Raw genomic sequence first — 14,502 nt, 5'->3', positions numbered from 1 at the left:
CAGGCCAGGCCTCTAGTGTGGGATATAAAACTGAAACTTATGAACACAAACAGCAATGTGTTAGCTGCCGGAGTGTGGGGAGAAAGGAGTCCTAATATATGGTGGCATGAGATTTGACTTTGGGTGGTGAGCACATGGTGCAATACAGATCTTGTAATATAGAAACCCACACCCGAAACCTATATTTTCATGTTGACCAATGTCACCCCAATACATTTAATAAAAAAATATAAAAATAAAAAACAACTAAGGAGCAGAATAATATATTTACAGGTTATAAAAACATATCAGTGTTATGTTAAAAAAAATTATACTCTTTCAAAAGATGTTAAAAATTATGAAAATTATATGACACAAAAGAACACCATAAATCAGAATTGAAAAACTCAGAAATAAGGTGACAGAACTCAAGAAGAATTTGATATAAAAGAAAATCATTTCAGAAAAAGAAGACAACACAAGAAGGAATACAAAAATAAAGACAACACAGAACTTAGACACAGAACCTACACAGAACCTAGAGACAGAAGAACTTCGCTGGAGAGAACATGGCAAAAGATCCTGGACAGAAACTGGCCACAGAACCTAGAGACAGAACCTAGCGAGAGAACATGGCAAAAGACCCTGGAAAGAAACTGGCCAAAGAACCTAGAGACAGAACCTGGCTACAGAACCTGGATAGAACATGGCAAGAGAACCTGACTAGAACCTGGTGACTGAACCTGGCTGGAGAACCTGGACAGAACCTGGCTGGAGAACCTAGCGAGGGAACATGGCTACAGATCCTGGCTGGAGAACCTGGAGAACCTGGCTGGAGAACCTAGCAAGAGAACATGGACACAGAATCTGGCTGGAGATCCTAACCAGAACTTCGCTGGAGATCCTGAACAGAACTTGGCTGGAGATCCTGGCTAGGCTGCTGATCAACTGAACGCTGTCTCCGTGTCATTCCTTCTTCGCCGACTCCGTCTACACCTTTGGGAACCCCTGGACCTGCTGGGGTTGGACCCCAGCATCTGGCGCCCGAACAGGGACCCCTAGGGAAGAGGAACAAGCTGTCCTGACATTACACACAGTGTGCTCGGCCCGGACACACTACCAGCGTCAGAGCACACAGACTGACGCAGGGCCCCAGGGAGTGGCTGGCAGTGCGGCGCATGCTCTGGAAACTGCTAGCTGGCCCAGAAAGCGTCTCCAGTGTTGGTGGAGACATAACTCCGAAGGCATGTAAGATGACTGTGATTAAAGTCGTTTGATGAAGCTCAGGTGTGAGGGAAAAAGGCAATATGAGTACATAAATACACAGGCTAATATTTACTGAAATGGAAGATTTAAAAAAATTAAATATTAGACACTGAAAAAAAACACACAAAAAAACATAAAGAGGGAGAACCAAGATGGCGGCATAGGTTAACGCCGGTGTTTGCTGCTTTGAACAACTACTTCAAAAGTGAAACTAAAACACGGAACGGACATCACCCAGAACCACAGGAACGCTGGCTGAGTGGAAGTCCTACAACTAGGAGGAAAGAGAAACGCATACGGACACTCAGAGGAGGCGCAGTGCTGAAGTCAAATTCTGAGGTGCGGAGTGCGCGGAGCGGGCTGGCGGCGGAGGGCGCGGTTGGCGTTTTCAATCAGGAGGGAGTCGCAGACTCTGAGCTCCAGATACAGGCGAGTCTTTAGGAATTCAGACTCAAACGGGAGAAGCGGGACTGTCTGGCTTCGGTCAGAGCGAGTGCAGCTTTCTCTCCGAGCTTTGCAGCAGGTGCTGGGACTCAGAGAGGCAGAGCCCCTGGGGACAAGACTGAGAGCCGCCATAACTGCTCTCTCTGGCCCACCCTGTTGATCCTGTGCGACCCGCCCTGCCCACGCCCTGCACAGAGGCATTTGCCCGATAGCCTCAGGCAAAGGCTAGATTAGCACCTCCCTAGAGGACAGAAGTTCTCTCACTGCTGACACAGCTGATTCTCATAGCCACTTGGCCTGGAGGTCAAACCCTCCCTGGAATTAGCTACAACAATCAAGATTTATCTATAAGACTGCGAACGAAGACCACTAGGGGTGCACCAAGGAAGCATAACAAAATGCGGAGACAAAGAAACAGGACAAAATTGTCAATGGAAGAAATAGAGTTCAGAACCACACTTTTAAGGTCTCTCAAGAACTGTTTAGAAGCTGCCGATAAACTTAATGAGATCTACACGAAAACTAATAAGACCCTCGATCTTATATTGGGGAACCAACTAGAAATTAAGCACACACGGACTGAAATAACGAATATTATACAGACGCCCGACAGCAGACCAGAGGAGCGCAAGAATCAAGTCAATGATTTGAAATGCGAGGAAGCAAAAAACATCCAACCGGAAAAGCAAAATGAAAAAAGAATCCAAAAATGCGAGGATAGTGTAAGGAGCCTCTGGGACAGCTTCAAGCGTACCAACATCAGAATTATAGGGGTGCCAGAAGATGAGAGAGACCAAGATATTGAAAACCTATTTGAAGAAATAATGACAGAAAACTTCCCCCACCTGGTGAAAGAAATGGACTTACAGGTCCAAGAAGCGCGGAGAACCCCAAACAAAAGGAATCCAAAGAGGACCACACCAAGACACATCATAATTAAAATGCCAAGAACAAAAGACAAAGAGAGAATCTTAAAAGCAGCAAGAGAAAGAAACACAGTTACCTACAAGGGGATACCCATACGACTGTCAGCTGATTTCTCAACAGAAACTTTGCAGGCCAGAAGGGAGTGGCAAGAAATATTCAAAGTGATGAATACCAAGAACCTACAACCAAGATTACTTTATCCAGCAAAGCTATCATTCAGAATTGAAGGTCAGATAAAGAGCTTCACAGATAAGGAAAAGCTAAAGGAGTTCATCACCACCAAACCAGGATTATATGAAATGCTGAAAGGTATCCTTTAAGAAGAGGAAGAGGAAGAAAAAGGTAAAGATACAAATTATGAACAACAAATATGCATCTATCAACAAGTGAATCTAAGAATCAAGTGAATAAATAATCTGATGAACAGAATGAACTGGTGATTATAATAGAATCAGGGACATAGAAAGGGAATGGACTGACTATTCTTGGGGGGGAAAGGGGTGTGGGAGATTCGGGAAGAGACTGGACAAAAATAGTGCACCTATGGATAAGGACAGTGGGTGGGGAGTGAGGGCGGAGGGTGGGGCGGGAACTGGGAGGAGGGGAGTTATTGGGGGGGAAAAAGAGGAACAAATGTAATAATCTGAACAATAAAGATTTAATTAAAAAAAAAAAAAAAACCTGGACCCTTCAGTCGCAGGCTGACCCTACCCACTGAGCCAAACCAGCGAGGGCCGTGGTCGGCAGTGCGATTGAAACTTCATGGCCCATGCGCAGAAGTCGGTATTTTGTGGAAAAGCCACACCCAAGGGGCCAAAGAGCTACATGTGGCTCATGAAACCGGTTTGACTCAGTGGATAGAGCATCGGCCTGTGGACTGAAGGGTCCTAGGTTCGATTCTGGTCAAGGGCATGTACCTTCATTGTGGGCACATCCCCAGTAGGGAGTGTGCAGGAGGCAGTTGATCGATGTTTCTCTCTCATCGATGTTTCTAACTCTCTATTCCTCTCCCTTCCTCTCTGTAAAAAATCAATAAAATATATTTAAAAAAAAAAAAACAAAAAACATAAAGACAGCTCTGGCCAGTTCACTTCAGTGGTTAGAGCATTAGCTCTTGGACTGAAGGTTCACGGGTTCAATTCCAGTCAAGGGTATGTACCTTGGTTGCAGGCTCAGTTGGGGTGCATGTGGTAAGCAATCAATTGATGTGTCTCTCTCACACTGAAGTTTCTCTCTCTACCCCACTCCATCTTACTCTCTAAAAATAACTGGAAAAAATATCCTCGGGTGAGGATTAACAACAACAACAAAATAAACACAAAATAGAATGCCTTAAGTGAAAGAAGAAACATAAAATGAAAAAAAGAGATAAAAAGCAAATGAGACAAAGTGACAAATATTAAAGATAAATCAAAGATGAAACATATAGCTGAAAGAAGTCCCTAATGAAGAAAACAGACCAAATACAATAAGCTATATAATTAAAGGAAAGTCTTCTGAAATAAAAATGTGAAACTATATATCAAAAAGCATACTTGGTATCAATAAACATCAACCAAGAATGACAAATACTAGTGTATAGTCTAATAAAATTATCATACTTAGGAAAGAAGGGAGGGAAAGAAAGGCAAGAAAGAAGTAAGGATGCCGAAACCGGTTTGGCTCAGTGGATAGAGTGTCGGCCTGCGGACTGAAAGGTCCCAGGTTCGATTCCGGTCAAGGGCATGTACCTTGGTTGCGAGCACATCTCCAGTAGGATATGTGCAGGAGGCAGCTGATCGATGTTTCTCTCTCATCGATGTTTCTGACCCTCTATCTCTCTCCCTTCCTCTCCGTAAAAAATCAATAAAATATATTAAAAAAAAAAAAAAAGAAGTAAGGAAATTGATAGATAACATGGATAAATACCCACTGGGCACCTAAAAAATCTTTGTCATATAATAATCCATGGGCTTTGGTGAATTGTTAACTTAATGACATGAAGTGGTACACTACATACCTGTGCAGCTTGCTCTGCCTGTGCCTGGGTCAGCTGGGCTTGCAAACTGCTAATTAGTGCCTCCTTCTCCTGGAGTTTACACTTCATCTTTTCCACTTCCATCTCCTCCTCTGTAAAACTCTTGTCATGCTGAAAATGCAAAAGACAAATATTTAAAAATATTACAGCCCTCACCAATTTGGCTCAGTGGATAGAGCATCGGCCTGCGAACTGAAGGGTCCCAGGTTCGTTTCCGGTCAAGGGCATGCATGTACCTTAGTTTCGGGCACATCCCCAGTGGGAGGTGTGCAGGGGGCAGCTGATCGATGTTTCTCTCTCATCAATGTTTCTAGCTCTCTATCCCTCTCCCTTCCTCTCTATAAAAAATCAATAAAATATATTTTTTAAAAATATTACAATTAATATATATTTGATCTTTTGTTCTAATTTGCCCTATAAAACCATTTGATTCATTTTATCAAACTGATGGGAGCAAGAGAAAACACCTGCCTGAACAAGTAAGAAACTTTAGAATTTTCCAGTTTTAGTAGCACCAAGTAGTTCCTACTAGACCCATCCTCCCTCAGGTAACAGCTACAAACATGGATAAGAAATAAAAGCAACTATCTGAAAATGAGGAGAGCAACCAAAACCCTATACTGGAGGGATGTTGATAGTTGGGAAAAATGGCACCGAGTTTCCCATGTTTATGGTTTTTAGTCTGAGGGCAAAACCTGTCAGTGTCATGCCGGACTCAACAGAAAACTCAGTCTCCCTGCCTTGAAGAGCCAGAGGCCAAAACTCCTAAGTGAGGGGCAAAAGATCATAAAAGAACCGGTGAGAGGAAATCAAAATCTTTCAATAGTCTATTTTTCCCCCCAAAAGCTCCTTAGGCTCAACCAGATTATGCCTCACTATTGACTCCACACCCCTTCCCCCAAATGAACCTAGTCTCCTTATTGGAGTTACACCAAATAATTTTATACTTTCTTTCATGTATTAGTTGTTCAAGCATCTGAAGATTACCATCATTTCTTCAAGTACACTTTCCACAGAATATTTAGCTCTGTAATAGATGTATAACAGTTAAAGGGCTGCTGGAACTTAGAAATCATTTAATCCAATCCTTTTATTTAACACTAGAGGCCCGGTGCACAAAAATTTGTGCACTCGGGGTTGGGAGAGGAGGTCCCTCAGCCTGGCCTGTGCCCTCTCACAGTCTGGGGCCCATCAGGAGATAAGGACCTGCTGGTTTAGGCCTGCTCCCGGGTGGCAGAGGGCAGGCCTAATCCTAGGTGTAACCCCTGGTGGGGCTCAGAGCAGGGCCCATTGGGGAGTTGGGGCCCCGCCTCCTGTCATGCACAGAGCAGGGCGGATTGGGAGGTTGCGATGCCACCCTCAGTCATGCTCAGGGTAGGGCCGATTGGGGGGTTGGGGCACCACCCCCTGTCACACTCAAGGCAGGGTCCATAGGGAGGTTACAGCGCCACTCCTGTCATGCACAGAGCAGGGCCGATCAGAGGGTTGGGGCTCCACACCCTGTCACACTGATCCCGGTGCTGGGAAGCCTCGCTGCTCCGCTGATCCCAGGGCCAGGACGCCTCTCGGCTCCCCTGATCCCTGGCCCGGAGGCCTCTCGGCTCCGCTGATCACCGGGCCGGGAGGCCTCTTGGCTCCCCTGAACGCAGGGCCGGAGGCCTCTCGGCTCCGCTGATCACCGGGGTGGGAGGCCTCTCTGCTCCGCTGATTGCGGGGCCTCCGACTCCGCTGATCACGGGGCCGGGAGGCCTCTGGACTCCGCTGATCACTGGGGCTGGGAGGCCTCTCGGCTCTGCTGATCACTGGGGCTGGGAGGCCTCTCGGCTCCGCTGATCACCGGGCCGGGAGGCCTCTGGACTCCGCTGATCACCGGGGCCGGGAGGCCTCTGGACTCCGCTGATCACCGGGGCTGGGAGGCCTCTCGGCTCTGCTGATCACTGGGGCTGGGAGGCCTCTCGGCTCCGCTGATCACCGGGCCGGGAGGCCTCTGGACTCCGCTGATCACCGGGGCCGGGAGGCCTCTCGGCTCTGCTGATCACTGGGGCTGGGAGGCCTCTGGACTCCGCTGATCACCGGGGCTGGGAGGCCTCTCGGCTCTGCTGATCACTGGGGCTGGGAGGCCTCTCGGCTCCGCTGATCACCGGGCCGGGAGGCCTCTGGACTCCGCTGATCACCGGGGCCGGGAGGCCTCTCGGCTCCGCTGATCACCGGGGCCGGGAGGCCTCTCGGCTCCGCTGATCACGGGCGCCCGGAGGCCTCTCGGCTCCGCTGATCACTGGGGCCGGGAGGCCACTCAGCTCCGCTGATCACGGGCGCCGGGAGGCCTCTCGGCTCCGCTGATCACTGGGGCTGGGAGGCCTCTCGGCTCCGCTGATCGCGGGGCCTCGGACTCCGCTGATCACCGGGGCTGGGAGGCCTCTGGACTCCGCTGATCACCGGGGCTGGGAGGCCTCTCGGCTCTGCTGATCACTGGGGCTGGGAGGCCTCTCGGCTCCGCTGATCACCGGGCCGGGAGGCCTCTGGACTCCGCTGATCACCGGGGCCGGGAGGCCTCTCGGCTCCGCTGATCACCGGGGCCGGGAGGCCTCTCGGCTCCGCTGATCACCGGGGCCGGGAGGCCTCTCGGCTCCGCTGATCACGGGCGCCCGGAGGCCTCTCGGCTCCGCTGATCACTGGGGCCGGGAGGCCTCTCAGCTCCGCTGATCACGGGCGCCGGGAGGCCTCTCGGCTCCGCTGATCACTGGGGCTGGGAGGCCTCTCGGCTCCGCTGATCGCGGGGCCTCGGACTCCGCTGATCACCGGGGCTGGGAGGCCTCTCGGCTCCGCTGATCACGGGGGCCGGGAGGCCTCTCGGCTCCACTGATCACCGGGGCTGGGAGGCCTCTCGGCTCCGCTGATCACCGGGGCCAGGAGGCCTCTCGGCTGATCACCGGGCAGGGAGGCCTCTGGACTCCGCTGATCACGGGGGCCGGGAGGCCTCTCGGCTCCGCTGATCACGGGGGCCGGGAGGCCTCTCGGCTCCGCTGATCACCGGGGCAGGGAGGCCTCTCGGCTCCGCTGATCACCGGGGCCAGGAGGCCTCTCGGCTGATCACCGGGCAGGGAGGCCTCTGGACTCCGCTGATCACAGGGGCTGGGAGGCCTCTGGACTCCGCTGATCACCGGGGCTGGGAGGCCTCTCGGCTCCGCTGATCACAGGGGCCAGGAGGCCCCTCGGCTCCGCTGATCACTGGGGCCGGGAGGCCTTTCGGCTCCGCTGATCGCGGGGCCTCCGACTCCGCTGATCACCGGGGCTGGGAGGCCTCTCGGCTCTGCTGATCACTGGGGCTGGGAGGCCTCTCGGCTCCGCTGATCACCGGGCCGGGAGGCCTCTGGACTCCGCTGATCACCGGGGCCGGGAGGCCTCTGGACTCCGCTGATCACCGGGGCTGGGAGGCCTCTCGGCTCTGCTGATCACTGGGGCTGGGAGGCCTCTCGGCTCCGCTGATCACCGGGCCGGGAGGCCTCTGGACTCCGCTGATCACCGGGGCCGGGAGGCCTCTCGGCTCTGCTGATCACTGGGGCTGGGAGGCCTCTGGACTCCGCTGATCACCGGGGCTGGGAGGCCTCTCGGCTCTGCTGATCACTGGGGCTGGGAGGCCTCTCGGCTCCGCTGATCACCGGGCCGGGAGGCCTCTGGACTCCGCTGATCACCGGGGCCGGGAGGCCTCTCGGCTCCGCTGATCACCGGGGCCGGGAGGCCTCTCGGCTCCGCTGATCACCGGGGCCGGGAGGCCTCTCGGCTCCGCTGATCACGGGCGCCCGGAGGCCTCTCGGCTCCGCTGATCACTGGGGCCGGGAGGCCTCTCAGCTCCGCTGATCACGGGCGCCGGGAGGCCTCTCGGCTCCGCTGATCACTGGGGCTGGGAGGCCTCTCGGCTCCGCTGATCGCGGGGCCTCGGACTCCGCTGATCACCGGGGCTGGGAGGCCTCTGGACTCCGCTGATCACCGGGGCTGGGAGGCCTCTCGGCTCTGCTGATCACTGGGGCTGGGAGGCCTCTCGGCTCCGCTGATCACCGGGCCGGGAGGCCTCTGGACTCCGCTGATCACCGGGGCCGGGAGGCCTCTCGGCTCCGCTGATCACCGGGGCCGGGAGGCCTCTCGGCTCCGCTGATCACCGGGGCCGGGAGGCCTCTCGGCTCCGCTGATCACGGGCGCCCGGAGGCCTCTCGGCTCCGCTGATCACTGGGGCCGGGAGGCCTCTCAGCTCCGCTGATCACGGGCGCCGGGAGGCCTCTCGGCTCCGCTGATCACTGGGGCTGGGAGGCCTCTCGGCTCCGCTGATCGCGGGGCCTCGGACTCCGCTGATCACCGGGGCTGGGAGGCCTCTCGGCTCCGCTGATCACGGGGGCCGGGAGGCCTCTCGGCTCCACTGATCACCGGGGCTGGGAGGCCTCTCGGCTCCGCTGATCACCGGGGCCAGGAGGCCTCTCGGCTGATCACCGGGCAGGGAGGCCTCTGGACTCCGCTGATCACGGGGGCCGGGAGGCCTCTCGGCTCCGCTGATCACGGGGGCCGGGAGGCCTCTCGGCTCCGCTGATCACCGGGGCAGGGAGGCCTCTCGGCTCCGCTGATCACCGGGGCCAGGAGGCCTCTCGGCTGATCACCGGGCAGGGAGGCCTCTGGACTCCGCTGATCACAGGGGCTGGGAGGCCTCTGGACTCCGCTGATCACCGGGGCTGGGAGGCCTCTCGGCTCCGCTGATCACAGGGGCCAGGAGGCCCCTCGGCTCCGCTGATCACTGGGGCCGGGAGGCCTTTCGGCTCCGCTGATCGCGGGGCCTCCGACTCCGCTGATCACCGGGGCTGGGAGGCCTCTCGGCTCCGCTGATCGTGGGGCCGGGAGGCCTCTCGGCTCCTCTGATCCCAGGCCCTGAGGCCTCTCTGCCCTGCTGCTTCAGGGCTGTTTGGCTTCGCTCTGCTTGGAGCCTGAGTATGCAAATTAACCGCCATCTTTTAGCTTCTATAATTAAAACACTGTATCTTTTGGAGTTGTTGCTTCAGGAGCTCAGAGCCCTGCAGCTGCGGGGATCCTTGAATTTCTCCATGGCTGGGGCAACCAAGCCTCCTATTCTCAGCTGCCTGGCTGCCAGCCGCCATCTTGGCTGACAGTTAATTTGCATATCTCGCTGATTAGCCAATGAAAAAGGTATCGGTTGTACGCCAATTACCATTTTTCTCCTTTATTAGTATAGGAAAAGAAGGAACTGATGTTGTAAAATGTTGATTTGCTTAAGCAGTGATGGCGAACCTATGACACGTGTGTCAAAGGTGACACACGAACTCATTTTTTTGGTTGACTTTTCTTTGTTAAATGGCATTTAAATATATAAAATAAATATCAAAAATATAAATCTTTGTTTTACTATGGTTGCAAAGATCAAAAAATTTCTATATGTGACACGACACCAGAGTTAAGTTAGGGTTTTTCAAAATGCTGACACGCCGAGCTCAAAAGGTTTTCCATCACTGGCTTAAGGTCTCAGAACTTAAAAAAAAAAGGCAGATTATAAAATGGATAATTTTTCGGTCTCCTGAAATGGATAATTTAAAAATCTAAAACATAGCAGAGGAAAGGCAAGTTAGAAGAAACAAAGTCACATGGGAAAAGTTGCTACTATCGTAGCTAGGGGGAAGAAAGAATTACCAGAGGAGAAACCAAGAAGGAAGAAAAGAAGAATTGAGCTGAAGAAATTATATGAGAAGAATGACAACAGCTTCTAAAACAAGCTATTTAGAAGTTAAATAAAGCAATCAATGCAGGAGAAGTAATGTCTTCGGAGCATTAGACCCACAAAGAAAGATTAACTAGGAAGCTAACTAGTTACCCCAAGGGTTGTACCTAGAGAATCAATTAAATTTCCCAAGAACTAAAAGTACTGAAAATAAAAACACTAGTGGGTCAAAGGGTGAGACAGGATGAAATTAAGAAAATCAAAAGATTTCTTATGCAGAGTGAAGTCTATGCCAACTATGGTATGCACATGTGACATATTACCCTCCATATATTCTATACCAAACTTAGAAAGGTAACAAAGACGAGTTTTGAAAAAATGCTCTATTCCTCAAAAGGCACCACTTTCCTTACTCCTCTATCTCCATCTTCAAACTGTTTTATTGGTTGTGGTTATCAGTCTAGAGAACATACCTTATAGAAGTGGTTCTCAACCTTCCTAATGCTGAGACCCTTTAATACAGTTCCTCCAATTTCATTGTTACAAATCGAACATAATTAAAGCATAATTATTAATCACAAAAACAATATGTAATTATATATGTGTTTTCCAATGGTCTTAGGCGACCCCTGTGAAAGGGTCATTCGACCCCCAAAGGGTTGAGAACCACTGCCTTATAGGGAGGCCAAGGCAATCTAACTGAGCCTACCATGCATGAAACTTTAACTCTTATATGGCCATATAAGGACATAAAATATTCTCTATCAAGTTACTGAATTAAAGAATTTCAGATCTGGAAGAAACCTAGAGACCATCTAGCTTAACCTTCTAACCAATCTTCTAACCAATAATGAAACTTCTCCAAAAGCAATGTCTTCTACCTAAAAACCTCACTTCAGTTACTTCTTTTCATTAGCCTTTGTTTTTTGTGCGTTTTTTGGATTATGAGATCTTTTTTTTAAATATATTTTTATTGTTGATAATATTACAAATGTCTTCCATTTCTCTCCCTTCCGCCCAGCCCCTACTCTCCACCTTAAACCTTCACCATACTATGTATTGTCTATGTCCATGGGCTATGTACATAAGTATGTAAGTTTTTTGGTTTTTTTCTTCTTTTTTTAACATTTTATTTTATTTTTTATATATTTTTATTGATTTCAGAGCGGAAAGGAGAGGGACAGAGAGAGACAGAAACATCAATGAAGAGAGAGTATCATTGCCCAGCTGCCTGCTGCACACCCCACACGGGGTAAGGAGACCGAAACCTGGCCATGTGCCCTGACCGGGAATTGAACTGTGACTTCGTGGTTCACAGGTCGACGCTCAACCACTGAGCCACTCTGGCCGGGCTGGTTTTTTTCTTCTTGTCACCCCAATATGTCACTCTGTTCCATGCCTTGGGACTTACTACTTTGTTGATCAATTTATTGTGTTCATGGGATTCCACAGATAAGTGGGATCATGTGATATTTGTCTTTCTCTGAGTGGTTTATTTCATTTAGCATAATAATGGCCTTTTTAATTCTCTGAAAGTCTAAGTCACAACTGGCATTTCATTTCCATGTTTTCTGTTGACCTTTTGTTTGCCCTGTGTGTGGCCCATAGCCCAGCTAGATTGCAAGTTCAATAAGGATAGCATTTAGAACTGTATTACTTTAGCTTCATAAATATTTGTGATTAGTGAAAATCTGCTATATTAAGAAGGCTTTTTCCACTTAGAAAATATGTGTTATACCCAGTGACCATACCTTGGAGAGTTGCTCCTCTGACTGAGATCCAGTTGGCAAAGCAATCCCTCCTTGTGCCTTCAATTCTTCTATTTGTTTATTCAAAGAAGTTATTTTGGCCTTAGCATGAAGTTTCAGTTTTTTTATTTTGTTGTCAGAAGCTTTTCTTTCTTCCTGTCAGAGAACAATGATGATATATGCATACATGTTTACTCATCACTTCATCACTTATCTAGTACATAACAAAAGTAGGCATCATCTTTTGTTGATGATGGGAAATAAGAATCAGATTCAATAATAATCATTTAGTATACAGTCAGCAAGAAAGAGCCAAAACAATGGTACCTGCAGAACTTCATCCTTCTGCTGCAGCTCAGTATCCTTCTGTCTGATGAGTTCTTTTAGCTCCACCACCAACTGCTCTGTGTACGCCAGGCGTTCCAGAACATCCTCTTGGGTTTTATCATTATATTCCATGTCCAATTCTTGTGGTAATTCCTAGTTTTTAGACAAAAAGTCGCCAATGCACCAAGGAAAAGGTATTAGTTTTTAAACATGAGTTCCTTCATTCCAACTTAATCTTATCACAACTCACATTCTTACTTAGGAAATCTTTCCAACTCTAATCCAATAATAATTATTACCACAGCCATTATAATATGTTAAGTATTTTGTAAATGTTAAGCATTTTACAAACATTATCTCACTTACAGTCTTATTATTCTAATTTTACCAATGAGAAAAATAAAGGGAAGCAAATATCACAAACCATTAAATGGGGGAGCCCAAAATTTTAAATTAAGAGAGTAATGAATAAAATTCTCTTAACCACTAGACAATACTTCTTGTCTTTCCAGAAAACTAAAGGACTTCTTTTGGTTCCTTATATGGACCTCAGAAAATACAATGCAAACCCTAGGAGAAGTGATAGATAAATTAACAATAGCAAACAGATATTCTCAAACCAGAAAGGTGTTCCAATTCTACCATTTGTTACTCAAATCTTTCCTATGGAAAAGGAATATATATCCAAATAGGAGTTAAAACAATCTAATGCTAAACAAGTCTGGGGATGGGGGAATGAAAAAGATCTTAAAAATCTCATCCAGGACTTGATTCTTATCTCTGTGGCTCTTAGGCTACAAACTACAGAAGACGGACCATTTATAAAGTCTCAATATTTTTCTTAATCTTCTCTTCTACCTGGCACAGGGGAGGCTATTCACACCCTTAAATTATTTTCCTCAGAAGAACATGGGACACATGCCTCGCCTGTTTAATTCAGAACAGAGCTACTTACAGGTTCTAAGGAAGCCCTCATATTTGGATCAGTGTCATCTCCTGATAATTCATGTAAAACAACATTTGCTAATCCTGACAAACGACTCAGCATTTCTACAGGAAAAGAAAACATAAGAATCAATAAAACATTGAATATAGTTTTTTCCTATATAGGTAACCATATCATCTATAAGTGAAATAAAAAAATCTGTGTAGGTGATATATATTAGAAATAGAATGCAGATGATGGTATCATTAAAAAGGGCATTTCCCATACACCAAAAGGTTGCGGGTTCGATTCCCAATCAGGGCACATAGTTAGGCTGCAGGTTTGATCACCCGTCAGGGCGCATAGAGGAGTCAACCAACTGATGTTTCTCTCTGACATGGATGGGGTTTTTTTCCTTTCTCTCTCTCTCCTTTCCTCTCCCTAAAAAAACTAAAAAATAAAAATTAATCAATAAAAACATCCTTTGGTGAGGATTAAAAAAATAAATTAAAAAGGCATTTGAGTATGTAGAGTGTAGTCATTCACCTTTCATTTAAATGACAACTGCAGAGATTTTAATCATGAGCACTAATATTTTTTAAATAAAACGAAAACACACAATTGTTTAGTGGGAAATAATGCACCTTACAAATTATCGTCAATGCCATTTCTTTCATCAGAACTTAACTTACAAACATAAACTTCTAACGATTCCTGCCCCTCCCAGACTGTTCTCTCCTATTCTGTCAAATAAACTCCATGATTCAGCAAATTTTTTCTTTACTTTATTAAAAATATTCTATTGATTTCAGAGGAAGGGAGAGAGCGTGAGAGATAGAAACATCAATTATGAGAGAGAGGGACCTCGGTCAGCTACCTCCTGCATGCCTCCTACTGGGGATCAGCCACAACTTGGGCATGTGCCCTGATGGGGAATCGAACTGTGACCTCTTGGTTCATAGGTTGGTGCTCAACCACTGAGCCACAACGGCCTGGCAAATATTTTCTTTTTATGTGCCCATGAACCCCATTGTCTCAGGAAGTTTTCCAGATAAACCATGTGGTTTTGCTAAAACCTATACTAATAAAAGGGTAATATGCATATTGGTCACAACATCCTCACAGTCACAACTGGATATGCTACTTAGTCATGACC

The 14,502-nt window shown here is 48.4% G+C and overlaps 1 protein-coding gene across 4 annotated transcripts in view; it reads right to left on the bottom strand.

Annotated features, from left to right (window-relative positions):
* The window catches only part of GOLGB1 (golgin B1), a 90,726-nt gene that overhangs the window by 65,629 nt on the left and 10,595 nt on the right, over positions 1 to 14,502 (bottom strand). For 3 of the 4 annotated variants that reach the window (XM_059687710.1, XM_059687707.1, XM_059687709.1), the window contains exons 2-5: positions 13,377 to 13,471; positions 12,422 to 12,574; positions 12,098 to 12,250; positions 4,616 to 4,744 (exon numbers count right to left, since the gene is read on the bottom strand). In XM_059687710.1, coding sequence (XP_059543693.1) covers positions 4,616 to 4,744; positions 12,098 to 12,250; positions 12,422 to 12,574; positions 13,377 to 13,469 — 528 coding nt within the window. In that variant the 5' untranslated portion in view covers positions 13,470 to 13,471. The remainder of the gene's footprint in view (positions 1 to 4,615; positions 4,745 to 12,097; positions 12,251 to 12,421; positions 12,575 to 13,376; positions 13,472 to 14,502) is intronic. The other variant, XM_059687708.1, reaches the window with a different exon arrangement.

This window comes from Myotis daubentonii, chromosome 3, assembly GCF_963259705.1.
Source record: "Myotis daubentonii chromosome 3, mMyoDau2.1, whole genome shotgun sequence".
Classification (NCBI taxonomy): Eukaryota; Metazoa; Chordata; class Mammalia; order Chiroptera; family Vespertilionidae; genus Myotis; species Myotis daubentonii.
The sequence above is the reverse complement of the archived record's forward strand: the minus strand, read 5'-3'. Positions and strand labels throughout refer to the sequence as shown.